Genomic DNA, 20543 nt, shown 5'->3' with positions numbered 1-20543 from the left:
TAACTAGATGGCGCCACCATACTGGCGGAAACTGGGGATCGCGATTTTTTTTTTTTTGCGCGCCTCGTCTGAATGGCATTTCGTCGTCTGCGCCTTAACTAGATAGCGCCACCATACTGGCGGAGGCTCGGATCGTCTGCGTCTGCGTTTATAGGGTTTTTTTCCGCTGCCCAATAGGCAAGCGCTTGCGTGGCTCAGTGATTATGCTCCCGGTCACCGACACGTGCGGACGGAGGATGGTTGGCTCCGAGCGAGCTGCGACAGCGGTGAGGAGACGCTGGTTCGGACGCGCTGACCAGACGAGTGGTGCATCGGCTCCGCCAATTTTTGGCTGGAACCGCGGCTCAAGTCATAGGATCTCCGGAACTCTGGTACCATCAGATGCGTGAAGACGAGAGGCACCTGTGGACACCGGTCTTGTGCAGGTGGACCCAATTTCGGCACTTCTAGAACAGTGTGTTGCATCCGCCACGCCGCGGTGAGCTAACCCCTCATTAGGGTTCGGCTCGACTCTGCCGGCTTCGAGAACTTTCTCTCCATGGCGGTGAGCAAGATCATCGGTTATGACCCAGCAGCCATGAGCTGGGCACAAATTGACAAACCACACAACATGAGGACCAGATGCTCACCGAAAATGAATGCCTTCAAGCCCTGGTGCACCTTCGGCAACGTCGGACGCAAGGTAACAACGCGGAAACCAACGGTGGCGCCGGCACGACGCCGCTGACATCAACCAACGGAAACGCCGGCGATGCTCGCGCTGCACCGCCGCTGCAGAAGAAAATGGGCAACCAGTGGAGACCGAGACAGACACCTCGACTGCACTATGAAGACTTGGTTGTGGTCCTGAAGCCCCGCGGCACTCTGGACCTCAAAGCATCCTTCAAACACGGCAACATCGGCTCTGCAGTGGCCCACTACGTGGGCGAAGTGACCTGTGGGGTTTGGCCAGTGTGGGACCAAAACACAGTGCTGTGCGGCACGCATTCAACGCAAGTGGCTGACAAACTAGCACGAGACTTCGACCTCAAGGTAGGCGCATCATCCTACCCATTCAAGGGACACTTGAAACTCAATGGCGAAGTGTGTAAGGGCGTGATTAACGTCCGTGAAGAGGAAACTTCTGCCTCTTTGAAACCGAAGCTCTTCTGGAGGGAAGGCGAAATAGCCTTCGTGCGAAAATTGGGGACCACAAATGTGGCAGTGGTGACCTTCGTCGGGCGGCGGCTCCCACGATATATCCACTACAACCATGAATGCGTCCCAGTGAGGGCCTACAAAAAGACGATCCCTGCCTGCTACCGGTGCGAGACTATAGGACACAGGGTGGACAATTGCCCACACCCTGACGATGGAAGATGCGGTTTTTGTGGCCAACAGGTCGGCATTACGCCAGCGGGCCTCAACGAACACGAGTGCAAGATCATCTGTATGATTTCCGGGGAAGCTCATCTTACGGGCTCCGTGCAGTGCACCGGAAAGTTCCGGAAACTCCGCCGCCCCGTGAACCAATCAGGAGGAGCTACCTCAAAGCAGCGTCAGCGGACGGATCAACCACCTGGCGACAGAAAGCTGAACAAGTCTGGGCAAGCTCCCCAACAACAGCCATCGAGGACAGACAAGCCTGGGCAAGTCGCCCACCAAATGAAGACACCCAAAAATCAACAGTCACGTATAAAGTGTTGATATACGAGTATTCTAAGCACAAGTACATGCAGATACTTTCATGTTATTGAATAGAAACTATTGTTATAATACAGTTGTGTCAATTGACTCTCAGTATACAATCACAATCTGTTATCTTGCATATTATGATTTGACACAAACTCAATCGCATATAGCATAAGAATGCAAAAACAATATATATATATATATATATATATATATATATATATATATATATGAATAGATCACACTCGATGACCGCCGACAAGCACTGTCAATACGCTGGCGTGAGCAAGCACGGCTGTAGCAGTGACCGAAGCTTCGTGTGGTCTATCGCTTCAATGGAAACTGAGCGGCGAAAGCACCGCGCATACAAAGGTCAGGGTCGTGTGGAAATACCTTTCAAGATATGGAGCGCGCGACAGTGCTCAGCCGCGCAAAGTACAAGTACGCAATTCCTGGCAGAATAGAAGCCGCGCACCCTCCCTCCCGCGCTGCCATCCCGCTTTCCTCCTTTCGTGTGGGAGATTGAGTCGCCAGTTCCCCTTGCGCCCGATCGCAAGATGCACATTTAGTGCCGCAGCTAAACGTCGCCTCCTCTCCCTCCCTCCCATCCCTCGCGGCCTTTCGCACGACCGGAGACGTCGTGTTTGCTCTCCGCCGTGCGTTGCAGATGTTGAAGACTGGTTCTCGACGTACGGACGAGTCAGCGCCAATAAAAAATGGGACCATCAAATGAAGTTGACTCACGTCATTTTTGATCTCGCGGACATCGCTCATACAGCATACGGCGCACGGCGACGAGTTTATCGCCGTTACACTTTATACGCAACCTCACGGCGATGACGACGACGGCAGAAATGCACTTGGAGTGTCCATATAATTGTTTTCGCAATAAAAGAAAGTTATTCTCAGCTTTCCCGCCGCTATTAATCTTATAGACTGCAGGCTTTGTCTCAGTTTGCTTTAAGCATTCACCAAACGAAGGTTTCTGACACATATCACATCATGCACTCATGTGCATTGCTATCTCTATATCGATGGCTTCTTTGTATTCTTCCCTTTGATGCAGAATTTAGTACCGTGTTTAAATGATGCAAAATGTTAGTGGGTTGTCTTCCAATACTCGCCGTAGACGTCTAAATAGACAGCTAAGCGGACAACAGTCACTCTCGTTCCAATTCTGGCGAAGCCGGCAAACGTGACAGTTTCGCGATGACAGCATTGCCGTCGAAAACGATGTAGCCTACTTTGCGGTACTCACAAGATGATGACTGCGCCGAATGCTTTGAAACTCGACGGGAAAGTGACCTGCACGCATGAAGACGCAGTCGCGCTTTCTTACACGTTGAATGTAAGCTAAGTTGTGCGTTTAATAGTTTCGCACCCGCAAAGCGTTCAAACTTACACCGACAATACGTGGTTTTCCTAGCTTTTCTTGTCGACGCGACGTGATGTCAAGTTGCAGAGACATCTTTCAAACCCGTTTCAATGCATTCTGTGTAAACTGTCTTCCTACTTAGCATTATATGGAGACCGACTTCAATGCTAGCCAGAACTTGAACACACCCTTGCTGCGTCGGTTCAGACGTTGCCGCCATAAAACCTCTGCGTGCCCAATGTCACGACATGATAGAGACAAGACTGATCACCTTTCGCAGCTTCCCAGTGGAGAATGCTGGACTCGCAGCTGGTCGAATCTTCCTCCACTGCTCAACAGGGGCGACGCCCATCGAGTTGTCCAGCAAAGGGTCGGAAAACGTCAACGTCTGCAATGCAAAAAGTTACGGATAAAACCACGAAAAATGTCATTTTTGTCGCATTGAGAGAGTACATCCCAACAGAGTTCCTCACCATGCACAATTCAAAGCGGCACTGCAACACCCTATCTAGAAGGGCTATGCAGTATCGAAGATAAATGTATTAATGTGCAAGCATTCTTTGGCGAGTACCCCAGCTCCTTCACGCGAAAACTGTAATGTCTTGTATTTGTCCAAACATTCGTAATTTTCTAAGTTCACACATATAATCGTTATGATAGTGTAAATGTGGATGATTCGTAAATTTATAATTGATAAGGAACACTATTGTTACAAGCCTGAAAGTCTTGTGTTGTTTGGTTTGGTGCCATAAGCTGTATTGGGACACAGATAAGGAGTGTGGAAGAAAAGGACGTTGGCCAAGCGATTACGGAACCTAGGCTGGTACGAGCCATGTTTTGAGGCAACGACAGCAACAACCTAGGCTGACGCTCAAGACTGTCGGTTACGTCGTGTCCCAATAAACCCTCTCTTAACATAATAACCCGTAACAGAGTGGTGGAGGTGCTGGGTACATGACTCGACGTACTACCGAGTCCCAAGCGCTTGAATTTCGCCGGAGTCGACGCCTTGCCAGTCTCTCGCCGACAACAGCCATCATGCCACAGCACGGAGGACCAGACCCAGCGCCAGTTGCAACCGCGCAAGGGTCAACGGCAGCTGCACCCACATAACATTACATGGAACCACGCTCGTTCGCGGGAAGTGCGGGAGAAGGCGTGGACGAGTGGCTTACGCACTACAATCGGGTGAGCCGATATAACAACTGGAACTCGGTCACCAAGCTTGACAACGTCGTCCTATTTATGAGAGAAACCGCACTGATGTGGTTCGAGAATCACGAAGAGTTTTTAACAACATGAGAACGGTTTGTTGAGGAAATAGAAAAATGTTCTGGCGACTCTGATGCAAAAAAAAAAGAAACGCGCGGAGCGAACGCTTGACTAAAGAGCTCAAAGTCTGGGACAGACATATACTAATATAGAAGAGGTGCTCAAGCTCTGCAAGATAGCAAACCCGCAGATGTCTGAAGAAGACCGAGTCGGACATCTTTTGAAAGGTATTGCAGAAGACGTCTACAATTTCCTGATATGTAGAGAAGACCTCACCTCCGTCTCAGATGTCTTGCGTCACTGCCGCACGTTTGAGACGTTGAGGACCCGTCGTATCGCACCCAAATTTGGACGACTGACAAACGTGACCACTGTCGCCAGCGTCGATACGAGCCCGTCCACCGACCTTGCCTCTACTATCCGTGAAATAGTACGCGAATAACTGCGGCGACACAATGAATTAATGTAAAACCCAGTTCAACTGCCGGATACGTACCCAGTATCTCACTCAGCGCCCGTAGCACCATGCGCTACTTTTCCACCGTCTGTCTTTGTCAAGGACGTCGATGTGACTGGAACTGCGTGGGCACATTCGGAGACGTGTTCGTCAGAACAGCGATATGGGCAACGCTTTCAACCCAACCGTGGTGCACAGTGGCGTGCGGCTCCTGTTGAGCGTACTCACATGATGTACCCAGTTCGACGACCTCTGCCAGCTGAGCGCTTTGAGCGACATTTTGTCGATCGCCCTCCTCCATTGTGCTACAACTGTGGTGTCGAGGGCCACATTGCCAGGTACTGTAACGCGGCCCCACCACGCCGCCAGCCGCCGAGGTACGACCGATCAACAATACCTGGCCAGCAACGCGTTGGCCGTACGTACACCTACCCAAGCCGTATATCCAACGAGACCCCGGGAACACTGCGAAACCATTCCCCTGCCTCCGATCGGAGCTTGACAACACCGCGTGCTCCTCGCGTACACCGCTCACCGTCTCCCCGGCGCCGTTACCCGTCGCCTTCGCCGGAAAACTAGTCAGCGCGGCCATTGGGGGTGAGGCCGCTGGACAGTCTTCGATTTTGACAGAAATACCTCCGCCAATTTGCATGTTTAAAAATAAGGTATGTGTGCGTGTAGACGGCGTCTCAACAATGGCCTTATTGGACACAGGAGCGACCGTTTCAGTAATGAGTCTCGCATTCAAACGCCTGCTAGGACGAAAAGTGCTGTTTTCATGGGACCGTGCCGATATGTTTCGTGGAGTGAGTGGATAACTATTATACCCTGTATGTCTGTGCAGTGTGAAAGTTAGCTTGGGCAGTGAAACATGTAACGCGAAGTTCGTAGTTTTACCTCATGCTACGCATGACGTAATTCTGGGCCTTGTTTTTCTGAAGCTGTGTGGTGCCAATGTTGATTGCCGAACGGGTGAAATAACTGTAGATTCGAACCTTCCGGCCGTATTTCTGGATCACCCGCCGTGTTACAAAAGTGAAAGTGCCATTTGTGTGTCTGCAGATACCGTCGTACCGCAGTTGTCTGCCAAATGTGTCCCAGTCTCCTGTTCTCCTGCAACCGACAGAACATTTGATGCTACCGTAGAGCCCGTTCCCCTTAGTTGCATTAAGAAGAATGTTCTGGTCCCCTATTGCACGCTGTCGGTTATTGAGGGGCGTACTGTCTTATAAACAATAAATTTCTATTTTCGTTCATAAATGTCTATTTTCAATACTTCCATTATGGACGTCGTCGGTCGGCCTATGGCCCGCAAGCTTCGCGCACAGCAGCACTTGCGTGAACGTGCACAGCTTCCAGGAGAAAATTACACGGGCTGCATCAAGCATCTGCTTAACCTCTGCAGCCGTGTCAACCCCACCATGACTGAGGAGGAGAAAATCAAGAACATACTGGAGGACATCGAGGACGACGCTTTTCAGATGTTGATCGCGCGAAATCCAACCACAATCGCTACACTCGTTTCATTGTGTCAGAACTTTGACGACTTGCGTATGCAGCGCACGATCCCCCGCCAAGCCCTCATTACGCCCGACACACTACCAAGCTTGCAGCTAGTTTCCCGTCTTCCGATCAATAGCCGCTGCAATCTACAATCAAGGCCGTTATCCGTGAAGAGGTTGCGTGTCAGCTTTCATTACTACCTCTCACGCACGAGCCTACGCAGTCTTTGGCTCCGGGCCTTCAGTGTTGACAGATTGGGCTATTTGTAGCCAAATAGGGCTACTTAAATTTTTGTTTGGCTGTGTTTTAGATAAGTTGGCTATGTGGGTATTTTTGGGCTACATTTTTATGTGGATCAGGAATCGTAAAAAAGCGTGTTTTAAGATTCGCTGTACGGTCGACCAGCTGACGGTGCAACCTTTTTATGTTTGTTTCCGCATCTGCGTCCATGGCATGGCGTGATGTACGGGGTTTCGTCCTATAAAAAATTTCTGCGTCGGCCCGTTACAAAAGGAACAGCACCATACTATCATCATCGTCATCATCATGTTGGCTAGAAACACTGTATTGTAGAGCTTCAGGTAATATTATACCTAGGGCTCCGTGTTTTCTGAGTTTATATTTCTTGAAATTCGGAGGGTGTTTTTCGGAGTTTATTTTCTGGCGGAAATTCGGAGTTTAATCTTGCATTATTCTTAATACTCCAACATCTTAGATGAAATGATATCCGAACACGAAAACGTCAGAACACACGAAGCGTATTTTTGTTATCTGGAAGGTTTGAACACACAAACACATATACACACAAGCACAAATACTTGAATACAATACACCTACGTTTGTGCGTACTACAACCTTAAAGCTTGTTGTAATAGACGCAATCATACTTTACGAGGTTGCTGTCACTGACGGAAGCACGCTCCTTTCGATTGATGATTCTCAACTTTGAAAATGCCCTTTGAACGTTTGCGCTAGAAGACTCAGCGCGCAGCGAGAAAGCACTGGCTACTGGACAGTGTGAAGTCACCAAAGCGACAGGGGTTCAACAATGTTACTGATTATTTGCTCTGATAGTTCGCAAAATCACTCATGAGTTGCCACATGTAGCCAGTATCAAGAAACACTAACTTAAAAAGCGGTGCATAAGTTTCGAACGCGCGGGGTAACTCATGCTTCACATTTAGATTCACTTTTTGAACACTATACCAAAACGACTCACTGGTGTACTGAAGTGCATCGAAAAGGTTCCTTTCAACTGTCTGTCTCCACTTTTCAGCGACAGCAGCGTAGTATCTATGAAGATCTGCGACAGTCGCTCCATGCGCGACAAGCCCTTTGTTAAATTTCGATGGAGGCGAAATGCAAAAACGTCCGTGTGCTTGCGTTGTAGTGCACGTTAAAGAACCCCAGGTGGTCAAAATTATTCCGGAGCCCTCCACTACGGCGTGCCTCATAATCACAACTGGTTTTGGCACGTAAAACCCCAGAAAGAAGAAGTGTGCGATGGGTGTGGTCTACTAGATACTGTTGACGCGAGGTAAAGTATAAAACGGCCAAACCGGCCGATCTATCAATGACTGCTTAGAACATAGAATAGAATAAAGCTTTCGATATAGAACGGAACAGGGTCATATTGGCCGTTAAAATCTGAGTTTATCGGATCAATTCGAATTGGCAAAAATTTTACCGGCGAGTGTTTATCAGATTTTTTCGGATTTATCCGAAAACACAGAGCCCTAGTTATACCTTAGCCACTGGGAAACCATGGCGAATGATTTCTATTTGATATTTTTCTTCGTGTGTCTTACGTCTTGTAGTCAACCCCTCTGCGTGGGCGTGTTCTTGATGATTGCATATGTGATATATATATTTTTTTTTACTTTCACTGCTGTGTGCTGGTAAAGTCAAACACCTGGTGCGGCCGCGTATTTGATACTTTTTGTTAGCGCCTTTACTGCAAATGAAATAAACGTTACGCGGTTGTTTCCATGACTCACTTTTTTTTGCGATTTTACGCTAGCAGAATTGATGGCTACATTTTGGATACAAGCTGCTCTTGCCTCACTGCATGGTTGGCTACTTCTGGGCTATAATATTCGTCTGTTTTGGCTATGTCACATTGTGCCATCTGGCAACACTGCCTTCAACACGTGATTCAGACCCAGGTTGCTGAGGCCTTCCCGCCTGTACCTCATCTACCACCCGTCACTGCGCCACTCACCTACGCTGCCGTTTCGGCTCGGCCCCCTCAACTGCCTCAGCGTGTGCTAGACCTGCGATACCGACCCATGCCATGCCGACAACCGCGAACGCTGTGGCGCTCCCCTTCGCGAGACCTTCGGCTCCATTTTTCCACCACCCCGACGCGTGACGAACGCCGGACATTAGGCCCATCTGCTTCGCCTGTGTTGTCGCTGGACACGTCGCCCGCCACTGTCGGCGATGTCCACCTTCGCCATTTGACGTCGTGGGCAAGCCTGTTCCTTTGTCTTCCCGGCCGCCACCAAGCTACACCCCTGACGATCAACCATTCTATGCAAACCGCCGGTCACCAACTCTGCGATGACGCTCCCTCTCACTCATGCGTCGCCGACCTCCTACGGAGGAGGGAAACTGATTGCTGCAGTTCAGGAGGCAAGCGCTGCATGCGCGTCGAACTGCCCGAGGCCTCGATCTGTTTCGCCGCAACACGTTATCAACGTGTGATATTGAAGGAACAGCCGCACTAACGCTCATTGGCACAGGGGCCACTGTTTTGGTAATCTGCGGGAACCTATGCCGCAAGATAAAAAAAGCCGGCAGATCCCACGCCCCTTGGGAATCGATGTTATGCGAAGCAGTGTGCTGGGAGCCTGCCAAGTTAACGAAGCGACCATGAGAGCACCAAGACGTAGATGCCACGCATGCCATGACATTCATGCCATGAGTCCTCAGGAGTCCCTTCAGCGACACCTAAGAGACCTTAAGGCCTTCGTCATGCTCATGACAAAGCCTTCGTCATGCTCATGACAAAGACTTCGACCATCAACCTTTAACCTTTTCCTTCCGTTAGTACCACATCCGAACCCATTCTATTGGTTTTTGAGGGCTAATCTTTTTTCGCTGAGTCATTCTCATTTTTGCTGAGTCATAGTCATGACTGACTTCTACCACACTCCTTTAGTGTTTCCTTCACTTAGTGCCCACGTCAGAACCCATTTCAGTGGCTTTTCAGTGTTAATCTTTTTCGGTGAGTCGTCATTTTCGGCGAGTCATGCTCATGGCTATGACTTCTACCAGCATCCTTTAGTGTTTCCTTCGGCGATAGATTAGATAGATAGATAGATAGATAGATAGATAGATAGATAGATAGATAGATAGATAGATAGATAGATAGATAGATAGATAGATAGATAGATAGATAGATAGATAGATAGATAGATAGATAGATAGATAGATAGATAGATAGATAGATAGATAGATAGATAGATAGATAGATAGATAGATAGATAGATAGATAGATACTTTCAAAGTAGCAAATGTTCCCCAAGAAATGCTTTGAATTTACAAAAGTGACCGCGTCGTTCTCGGGACTAATGCTCCGCACTGCCAGCTCACAGTACATTCCGCCTTCAGCTATGTGCACCGAACGTGTCATTATTCAAGATAAACTTTATGTCATAGAGTTTTTCGTGTTGCCGTCATGCTCCCACGACGTTATTCTCATATGGGACTTCCTTTCGTGTCATCGCGCCATCATAGACTGCTCCCGTGCAGAAGTGGTCCTTACGCCACTGCAAACCTCTCTTTTGGTGGGTCAACTTCGCGACGCTCACAATCTTGTCGCTGTAGACACAGATATTGCCCCGCAAACGTTGACCGTTGTACCCCACCTGTATGCCCGCCCCAGACCGAAATGTTCTGTTTGCCCCATCACAAGTACTTCTCCACCGTCGCGGCCTACGACTGCCATTTGTCGTATTTACCGTTGAATCGGGTGCTACAACCATGTTAGCTTCCAACTGGCTCCCATCCTCCGTTACTTTACTTCGTGGAGAATCTTTGGGTCACATAAAAGGTGTTGACCTCCTGCGCTCCCTCGAGTTTGCAGAGGACCAACCCCAACTTCAACTGATTACCATGACATCACCTGTTCCCAAACCTTCACGTCCAGACTGTTTCCACCCTTCTATTGCCGCCATTCTATCGTCAACACAACGCAGCGACCTCCTGGTCCTTCTTCGAGACTTCCGCTCTTCGATTGCGTTCAACCATCTTTGGGTCGTACAGCGAGCGTCACACACCACATTGACACCGGTTGCCATGCATCCTTGCATCAACAACCGTACCGAGTTTCAGCGGCAGAAAGACGTATTATCAACAAACAAGTCGATGATATGCTTAAGCATGGTGTCATTCCGCCGTCCCAGAGCCCCTAGTCTTTTCCTATTGTCTTTTTGCGCAAAAAGGATGGATCAATCAGATTCTGTGTCGCCTATCGCCACCTTAATAAGATAACTCGGAAGGGTGTATACCCGTTCGCGCGCATCGATGACAAGACATCTCATGACAAGACATTTAATGTCATAATACTGCAAATGTGGATGATTGGTGCTTTGGAAGCAACAAGGAACAATCTAAAACAAGTATGATTGATCCCTCTTTCATAGGAATCGGTAGAACATGAAAGTGAAAGGTGTCTTCACAGAAGCTGTTGCATGTTTGCTTCGTGAACACGTGCACGGTATCAGCTGCAGTGAAAGGCGCACAATTTAGGGGTCGGCGCCCATGTTGCAGGTTTGTTGGCGCGCGGCGTCCTACTGGCGAGCGCCGTTCTGCTGGCGAGTGGCTTCTGCGCAGGTGCGAGCATTCTGTTCCGGCTCCGTAGGGGTTATGGCAGCCAGTCGAGCTGCGACGCGCGCAGCTGCAGGAATGCCAGTGGCAGAGTTCGCAACGTGCGCCGCGAATGCGCGAAGGCATTCTGCTTCCACCTGGCATGTCTCTCGCCGGAGCAAAGCGAAATTCGCCCGGCGATGTCGTTGCCTTTCTGCGACATTTAGCGCAGCAGTTGTTTTAGGTGGTGCCATCGCAAGCGAAGCAGTAGGCGATGCACTGCTGATGCACGTTGAAGCAAGAATCCATAGGTGAAGAGGCGCCATAGGCTAATCCGACGCCAAAACCAAGCACCAGAACACCTATATGGTCCAACCATGTGCGGTAACTGCCTACACGGGGCCACGTACTCTGGTGTTGCAATCGTTCAGCCACCCTGAGAATGATGGGAAGTACATGAATCTGACTGATCTTCGTGCTGGTGGATTTAGACGTTCATGTGACTTTGTTTACTGCGCTTCATATGCCTTCATCGTCGTAAATTTCCGAGCAATGTATACTTTTCGAAGTGCAGAAGACGCTGCGAACACGCCAAATCGCTACTAATTGCAACAGTTCAGCTTGGCGAGGTGGCCAAATTGAAATGTGCCAAGCATCTGAATGCACTGAATAAATTCATAAGGATGTTTTATGTTGCGTGTGGAGGCGTTCGTCCGTGGCGTATTGGTTTCAACATCGGGTTTCTCTTCCACAGTTCCTGTGTTCGAATCCTGCTGTCGGACAATAGTAGGAATGTTGTTATTGTATGATTATTTATGTATATTTATTGTATGAAACTATGCATAAGGCTATACTTGGTTGTTAATTTTATGGCTACACCACGTTGGACCCTCCAATGTGCTATGACTACCGAAGCGCTCCCTTTCGGCTTTCGTTAGCGTCCCAATGCAGTGCTTCGCTTAGCGGCTCCTAGATGGCGATTATCACATCCGTTACATCCGTTGCCGCAAATCAGTCATGAAACCACTTTCGTCTTAAAAAATAAAATACCCACAGAGATACGAGGGCTCCATAGACTATATGCATTGGGAAGCTTAGAGTATGGGTGGGCCAACTTAGCATTTGTGGGTGGGCCTACTGAAATGTGGGGTTGAGCCAACTTGAAATTTGGAAGTGGGCCAACTTGAAGTTGAACATGGGCAAACTTACATTTTGGTATGAACCAACTTGAAAATTTCATGTGGGCTAACTTAAATTTAGGGGTTGGGTATGGCCCAACTTAAATTGGTGGTGGGTCAACTTCAAATTCGATGTCGGCCAACTTGAAACTTGGGGTTGGCTCAACTGAAAAATGGGGTTGTGCCAACTTGAAATTTGAGGGTGGACCTACTTAAATTTGGGGGTGGGCCAACTAGTGATTTTGGGCTGGCGCAATGTCCAATTGAATGCTGCTGAGTGTCCTTCGAGTTATGAACAACTTGCGGCCAAGCGAGTGGGTTGAGACATTTGGCGCGTTTTCATTAGGCCTTACCGAGGCGCAGTTAGAACGCAGGCGAGAGCTTTCGTGGACAATGATGCGCGCATAACAAAGGCTTGCGATAGCAACAGCAAGGGTGACATGATAACGCGGCGATGCAGTCGCCCCTCACGCGCTACTGCGGCTGTTGGTGTACCCTTTCGACCCCTCTGCTCCGTCGAGGTACGCTCGTACCAGGCGTTCCGGCTCAACTGGTACGAACGCTTTGGAGGGGCCGGATGCATTGAGTAAATCTGACAATTGTCTACTAAAGCCTGAGCATTCTTTTCCTCCGAAAAGGCCATGCATAGACCTGCCTAAGCTAGGAAAAACAAGCAAGCAAAAGCGAAGTCAAAGCCGAGCCAAACAATGCTTACGCATTGGTAGACAATTCTCTGAATTTCTGTAGCTTTTTCCAACTATCTTTAAAACTCATGGCATTCGACGGAGTAACCACGTCCTTATTTACCTCTATAAGGATACCTTGACATGATAACAAAGTATGCTGAATGGTCTCGGCGATATTTTACGACGCTGCAGACAAATATAGTCGTCGGCGGCAAATATTTCTTATAGCACCGCGTTTGGAGAGTCAGATATATGCTTATAAGTGTTCGAACAGTATAGTACACATCGTTGTGAAGAATCATGACTTCTCTCTTTTTGATTTTATTCTTTGCTGTCCAATATCGTTACATAGCAGGTTTCTTTTCCACCGCCCCTATCCACTATGTTGTTTCCCCAACACGGTTTAGCACCCCTTCCTCTGCCGCTGTGTATACGTCCGTCACGTAATATTTTCTGGTTGCTTCGTACACATTTGCACATTTTCTTCATTGTGAGCCGACAATTTTCAAAAGTTGCAAACATTTTTCGGGGTTTTCCAATGCCCTCTCATGAGAATGCGAAAAACGAGTTTGTTGTCAAATTAAGGCGTTCACAGAGATCTCCGCACCGTTTACAAGCCTATATTTTTTCGAAGTTTCTGCCGAAGAGCTGAGCGAGGCTAATGACAGTCGGTATTCTTTTTAAAATGGAACATTATCTGTTGTTGTATCATGACCAACCGTTACTTCGACTGACGTGTACAAAAACAAACCAAGATGCGCGTTTTCTAGGATCATGATCGGCAGCGCATATTGCTCCACCTCGAGCGTTAACATTCACCTAATTTACGCCAACATTGAACAATGGTAGAAACTCATTATGTCTTTGTCATCACGATGATAATGAAAATACGAGCACCCCACTTGAAACGGAGTTGTGGTATATGTGACCAAATTTGTTCTCTGAACTTTCTTGTGAACCTTAAGCAGCTTGATACTCTACTACATGTACCCTTCTTTACAGACGCATAAAAACGAAAAGTGCGCAGTGTTATGTATTTTTATAAACAACCTTACGCCCGTAGAACGCGGGTACCCTATTCATTGCGTAATATGCAGATTATGCACTGAAGTTTAGTGTGGGACAAGTGCAAACATATGCAAACGAGTCCATAGTAAAATAAGACGCCAATCGCCTTTATGATTGGACCATAAAGCAGTGCATCGTAGCGAGCATAAAACAAGTATGCAAAAATCGTTGATTTCGCAGCGTACCTACGTTTATCTGACGCAAGTCAGGTCGGCCCCATGGACTGTGGCGGAATGGGAATAAAATACCTGATTGTAATGTCGAAAATAATTACATGTTAATAGAGAAGCTTGAAAGGAACGGGTGGCGGGAGAAAAGAAATATCAAACAACTGTAAGACTGCAGCGGCACTATAGCTGGCTGAGCCATAATTATAAATTGACATTTGTAACCTAGTATTTTAAGATACAAATGGCAGGTATCATATCGCTTACAATTAATCTGCCAGTATCTTGTATCTGTACTTCAAATACTTGTTGGCTCAGTATCTTGTATCACATTAGAAGGTATCTTTTAGCAGCCCTGTTCAACTGAATACACATAGGACTGAGTGCTATGCCTTTAGATGCATTAATGCCTGTACTCCCTCACTGGTGTGCCCCATTACGCGAAAACCCGTCGTTGTAGTCGGCCTGACCTACAGATGGTGCCAAAAATAGCTGATGGCGCAAAGATTAAAGACATCAAAAAGGCTCAGATTGACTTCACGTTTCTCAGAGAGGTTCCTGTAAAGAAACTAAATTATTGTTTTTGAAAAGAAAACTTGGCAAATTTTGGTCTGGGTGGGAGAGAGAGAGAATAAACATCTTTAATGTCTAAATGCAGCTTTGGAGAGGCGTCCTCATTCCAGAATGCCTTGAGCTCGGGCCGCGTCCTAGGCCCTGGCAATCAGCCGTTGCTGATCTTCGAGGTGGGAGCTGGCCAAGGCTCTCTACCAAAGCTCGTTGGTGTGGTAAGGGTTCGGAGGATTGAGTGGTGCCTCTCTGCAGCCCCCTACTATGTGCCTGAGGGACCCAGGCTCTGCGCAGAAGCGGCATTGCGGAGAGAATTGTGCAGGGGCTATGAGGTGGTTTCTGGTTGGGTGGGGGAATGTGTTAACCTGTAGAGCTCGGAGGAATCGCTCCTGCTCTCTAGGTAGTGACTTGTGTGGGGGTGCATATGTTCTGCGGGTAGCTTGTAGTGTTGTGTGATGTCTTGGTATGAGACTAGAGGGTGCACACGCTCGGGTTCAGATTCCTCGGCGTCGGCTCGGTGGGTCAAATCTCGAGCCACGTGGTTGGCGACCTCGTTGCCAGGAATGCCGTGATGAGCTGGCGCCCAGATGATTATGACTGATCTGGTTGGCGGCTTTTGATTTATTATCTTGAGCGTAGTAGCATGAATTCTGCCGCTAGCGAAGTTGCGGCACGCCTGTTGGGAGTCGGTAACTATGACTTCAACCTGTGTTTGGGAGAGCGCGAGGGCTATGGCCGCTTCCTCGGCTTGGAGGGGATTGTATCGGGTGAGCGAAATGCTGCTCCGATGTTTTTTGTTGACGATTACGGTGGCTGTTGTGGCTGCGCGTCTGGGGTAAGACCCCGCATCCGTGTAGGCTGTAGAGGGCAAAGTCCCGTATCGCTTGTGTATGGCCCGAGCCCGGGCCTCCCTTCGCTGTGCGTGGTGCTCTGGGTGCATGTTGCGAGGTAGAGGAGGTACGGTGATGTTGCTCCGGATGGCATGGGGTAAGCTAACAGTCTGAGGCGGCGGATGGCTGAGAGGAGCAGATAGCCCCAGGCGTAAGAGGATGGACCTCCCCGCTTCCGTAACGGCCAACCTTGTTCGCTGGCTGGATAAATGTGCCTCGATCAGCTCCTCGGCCGTGTTGTGCACGCCTAGTCGTAGTAGGCGTTCTGTGGACGTACTGATCGGCAGGCCCATCGCCTGCTTATATGCCTTTCTGATCATTGTGTTGATTTTTGTGAATTCCGTTGCGTTCAGTAGTGCGTATGGAATAACGTAAGTTATTCGAGACACGACGAAGGCTTGGACAAGCCGAAGCGTGTCCGCCTCCCCCATGCCTCTTGTCTTGGTTGTTATTCGCCGGATCATGTGGGTAACTTGGGCTGTAGTATTCTTAAGCTTGTTAATTAATATTGCGTTGGTGCGATCCGACTGGAAAACCATTCCCAATATCTTTACGCTCTGAGACGGAACGATGGTGTGTCCCTCCAGTTGTATGTTGATAGTGGGCGAGTCGGATGCATGCTTCTTTCGCGGTGAGACCAGGAGTAGCTCTGACTTTTGGGGGGCGCAGCTGAGGCCGCAAGACTTAGCATAGTCGCTCACCACGTCTGCCGCTTCCTGCAAGCGGCTCTCCATTGCCCCGATGGACCCCGTGGACGACCAGATGGTAATGTCGTCTGCATATAGGCCATGCCGGATCCCCGGGATGTTATCCAGGAGCGGCGGGAGGCCTATTAGGGCGATATTGAAAAGGAGAGGGGATAATACTGCGCCCTGTGATGTGCCGCGCCCGCCCAGTAGAAAGGGGTCTGTGGCTTGGTCCCCGACCTTTAGGATGGCTTTTCTATCTGAGAGGCAATCTCTGATATAGGAATACGTCCTGGCCCCACAGCCCAGCGTGTTTAGCCTCTGTAAGATTGCTGTATGCTTGACGTTATCGAACGCCCCTTTAAGATCCAAGGCGAGGATAGCCGTGGGGGAGTTGCGTGTCGCTGGTACAATCACCTCCTCTTTCAGCTGAAGTAGGATGTCTTGAGAGGTGGGGACGGAATCCTATCATCGTTGTTGGAAGTTTCCCCGAGTCCTCCAGGAATGGTTGTAGCCGGTTGAGGACGATGTGCTCTAGGAGCTTTCCTACACACGAAGTGAGGGAGATCGGTCGTAGGTTCTCAATGTCTGGTGGCTTGCCTGGCTTCGGTATCAGACGAACCTCGGCCATCTTCCAGTCCTTGGGAAGTTTTCCTTCCCTCCATACTTCGTTAAGGTGAGCGGTAAGCTCTAGTAGCGAGGGGAATTCTGGGTGGGAATCGAACCCGGACCTCCGGGGTGCGAGATGAACACGCTTCCCAGACGCCACGGCGGCTCCACGGTTCTCGTTGACTAAAGGTGTGCCTAGTGCGTGCGTCATAGCACACGTGACGGCGCAGCCAATGGGGAGGACGTGGCGCCACGTCATCAGTGTATAAAATGTGTGCATAAAATAAAAGTTACAGAGGCATTTCAGTCTGCTTACGTACATTGGAAGCGAGATCATTCTGGACGTGTCGACTATATGTCGACGTCCATTCTATTTCGATGTCCATGTCACGTGACACTGTCACATTACGTATTCACTTAGTCATGCGACCTTGCAAATGAATGTTCTTACTTGGTCACGTGACCATGTCACATGACGTGATCACTTCGTCATGGGCTCGACTTGGGCAACGTCAGTTTGAGGGTGGGCCAGGTTGGTCTTAAACGTGGGTCAACTCAGTTTTATAATTGTGCAAAGTCAACTTTGGGGGTGCCCGAAGTAAATTTTTCGAGTGGGCCAGGTCGGTTTTGAACGTTGGATAACTCAATTTTAGAAATGGGCCAAGTCAATTTCGGGGGTTGGCCAGGTCGGTTTTGAAAGCGGTCAACTATGTTTTCGAATTGGGCAAAGTCAATTTCTGTGGTGGGCCAGGTTGGTTTTCATTGACATTGAAATGTGACGTAATCCCTTGGTCACGTGGGTTTTGGTATCGCCGGACGTTAACGCCGGACGCCGCATTTCCTGCGTCATGGGGTATGGAATGTTTTCGCAGTAAAAAGCATTAACGTCCAATTGAACGGCTCTTAGCGGTCCTTCGAGCTAGGAACTCCTCGCATGCAAGCGAGCGCCTTGAGACACTTGGCGCTTTTTTATTTCGCCCTACCGAGGCGCCGTTACAACGCAGGCGATAGCTTGCGCGAGTAAGGAACGCGCGAAAAAAAAAAGGACATTTCACCAAAGGCACTATAATGCTTCCGCATTCCCACACGTGATCAGTTTTAAGTGTACCTGCCGAATTCGTTTTTTCAGAAGAACCTTCTCAAAACGGCGACATATAAGAATCACAATGTTTACCTTCCCCATTTATCCATGACATAACGTTATTCTCAGCTGAGGTAGTACCTATAGCAATGAAGCCCTGAGAGACCTTAAATAGCACTGCGCCACCTACTGCTCCCTTCTTTCGTTTTCTTCTTTCGGCGGTGCTCTTGTGATAACCCTTAATGTTGGCGTCTGACTTATGTACTTATGTGCCAGCATGTGACGAAGGAACGGTGACAGAGCGGATGAGACGCGTTAAACGCAGCTTCCCCATTTGCTAATGCATTGGAGAAACAATATGTGCGCAAGCTTTTGCTCGGGAGTAACTCATGGTCAAGAACAATTACCCAATGACTGGTGTCTATGAGAAGTCGCGCTGTAGTCTATGACGTCAAAGGCAGGGCATATTAGGGAGACCTGGAAGCCTCAAATTAGATTCAGGGGCCCTTTATACGAGATTGTGGGCTCCCTGTTGCAGGCAGCGGAATACTTTGCATATATAATGCAGCACTGTGCACACATCGCTAGCATTTTCTTGCCATGTTCAAAAACTGTAGCATAGTCCCAACGCTAGGCCTATACTCATAATGAACTCCTTGGCTTCTAAAAATATTTCTTGATGAGAAATAAATATACTTCGGTTACGTATTAATTTTGTCGTGAACTATACATTTTTGCTGTAGCTTTTTTGCAACCGTTACTAGGTATGTTTTTCATGCACGCACCTCGTCGTTCTTGCCTCGCTGTGTCCGAACCATAAACTTAAACAAAATAATTTGTCAGGCAATGTTATTCTAACAACTCAGTTCAATACTTGTTTATAGTTTTTTTTTTCTGAAATGTACTCACCCTTCTGTTTGGGAGGAATGGGAAATCCTTTACTAGAACCTGCTTCACCAATTCGGGCTCGGCGACAAACAGTAGGCGCTTGTTAGACTCGAAGGCCCTGCACGTAAAGGTAGTAATAAAAAAAAGTCGCAGTTTCACCACAAAAGGCGAAGCATCGATTTCGTTAGTAAATTAGTAGACAGCTATTCAAAGTAAGGATAGTAGTTTTATCGGCCAAACAAGCTTGTAAACATTAGCCTACAAACTAAATTAACAAGCATGGTGTCACACGCGCACAAGCAAACATGAACACATCTCACTCTATGACCGCGGAAGCTCGCTGTGAAAACGCTGGAGTGTGGAAGCGTGGCGGCGGCAGCAGCGAACGATTTGACCTTCATGCCGCCTCTCGCTTCAACGCGATCTCAGCGACGAAAACACAGCGCACATGAAGCTATCAGCACTCGGCGCACTCTGTCCCCATCGCAGATGGCTTTCAAGATCGCAGCTCGCGTGGCCGCAGACTGCGACAGAAATGAAAGAAAACTTCATTTTCTTTCAATTCAAAACTATTTGAAATGAGATAGCAAGAACTTATCTTACCCAAAGAACTTGCCATATTTCCGATACCGCGCATCGTCAATGACGTGGATGGGCTGTAATTTAAGCATAAATAAACAAAATTAGAATCAGCAACTACTGTCACAATTATTCTTTGTTCATTGCATATTGCAACAGGTCTTCAAACCCCCTAACAAATGGAGTGTTTTCAGTGACTCCAAGGCAGCGCTACATTGCTTGCTTTCCGCCTTACACCGTGGACCCTACGAACAACTAGTCCTCGAAATCTGAGAGCTCCTTCATTGCCTCGTCGAGCAAGACACGACGTCACCTTTCAGTGGCTCCCTAGCCACTGTGGCGTAATGGGCAACGAATATGCTGATGAAGCTGATCGATCTGCTCATGAAGACGGCGCACAGGAACCAATCCCGCTGTCAAGAACAGATGCAGCAGCGAAACTTCGAGTGCTTGCAAACGATGCCACACAATCGTTGTTGATCACACCTAGTTTGCAACACACACGTCTGCATCGACTGGACCCCTGTGTTCGACTTCGACCTCCACCTGGACTATCCCGACCCGAAACAACAGTACTTTGCCGATTATGGCTTGGTGTCGCATTTACAAAGTCGTTTGCTTTCCGCATTGGATGGGAGGATAGGGCTGCGTGTGACCACTGCGGCGACGAGGAAACAATCGAGCACGTACTTTGTCACTGTCCCCAATACAGCGCACATAGGCAGTCATTCGCGACCGCGCTGGCACGTTTTGACGACCTGCCGCTTTCGGAGCAGACAGTCCTGGAACGCCGGCCTATACAGTCGTCACACAACAAGTCAGTCAAGGCACTCTTGAAGTTTTTGCGATCGAGTGGACTATCTGACAGACTATAGTTCTCATAGACGTTTCCAACCTCCTCCTCTTCTTTTTTTTTAATTCCTAGAATTTTTTTGTGACTGCTTTTTCTCTTTCCTATTCTTTCCGCCTTTCATTTCCCCTTCCCCTTCCCCCAGTGCAGGGTAGCAAACCAGAATCTTTTCCGGTTAACCTCCCTGCCTTTCCCACCACGTTT

At 48.6% G+C, this 20543-nt stretch overlaps 2 protein-coding genes across 2 annotated transcripts in view; both read right to left on the bottom strand.

Moving 5' to 3' along the window:
• Positions 1 to 20543, bottom strand: part of LOC119456164 (cytochrome P450 3A24-like) — a 92916-nt gene that overhangs the window by 14578 nt on the left and 57795 nt on the right. The gene's annotated exons all lie outside the window — the stretch shown is intronic.
• The window catches only part of LOC119456945 (uncharacterized), a 69744-nt gene that overhangs the window by 43732 nt on the left and 5469 nt on the right, over positions 1 to 20543 (bottom strand). Inside the window, exons 3-5 of the mRNA XM_037718764.2 lie at positions 19514 to 19566; positions 18932 to 19028; positions 3318 to 3434 (exon numbers count right to left, since the gene is read on the bottom strand). Coding sequence (XP_037574692.1) covers positions 3318 to 3434; positions 18932 to 19028; positions 19514 to 19566 — 267 coding nt within the window. The remainder of the gene's footprint in view (positions 1 to 3317; positions 3435 to 18931; positions 19029 to 19513; positions 19567 to 20543) is intronic.

Source organism: Dermacentor silvarum, chromosome 6, assembly GCF_013339745.2.
Source record: "Dermacentor silvarum isolate Dsil-2018 chromosome 6, BIME_Dsil_1.4, whole genome shotgun sequence".
Taxonomy (NCBI): domain Eukaryota; kingdom Metazoa; phylum Arthropoda; class Arachnida; order Ixodida; family Ixodidae; genus Dermacentor; species Dermacentor silvarum.
Note: the sequence above shows the minus strand (reverse complement) of the source record. Positions and strands in the feature narration are given on the sequence as shown.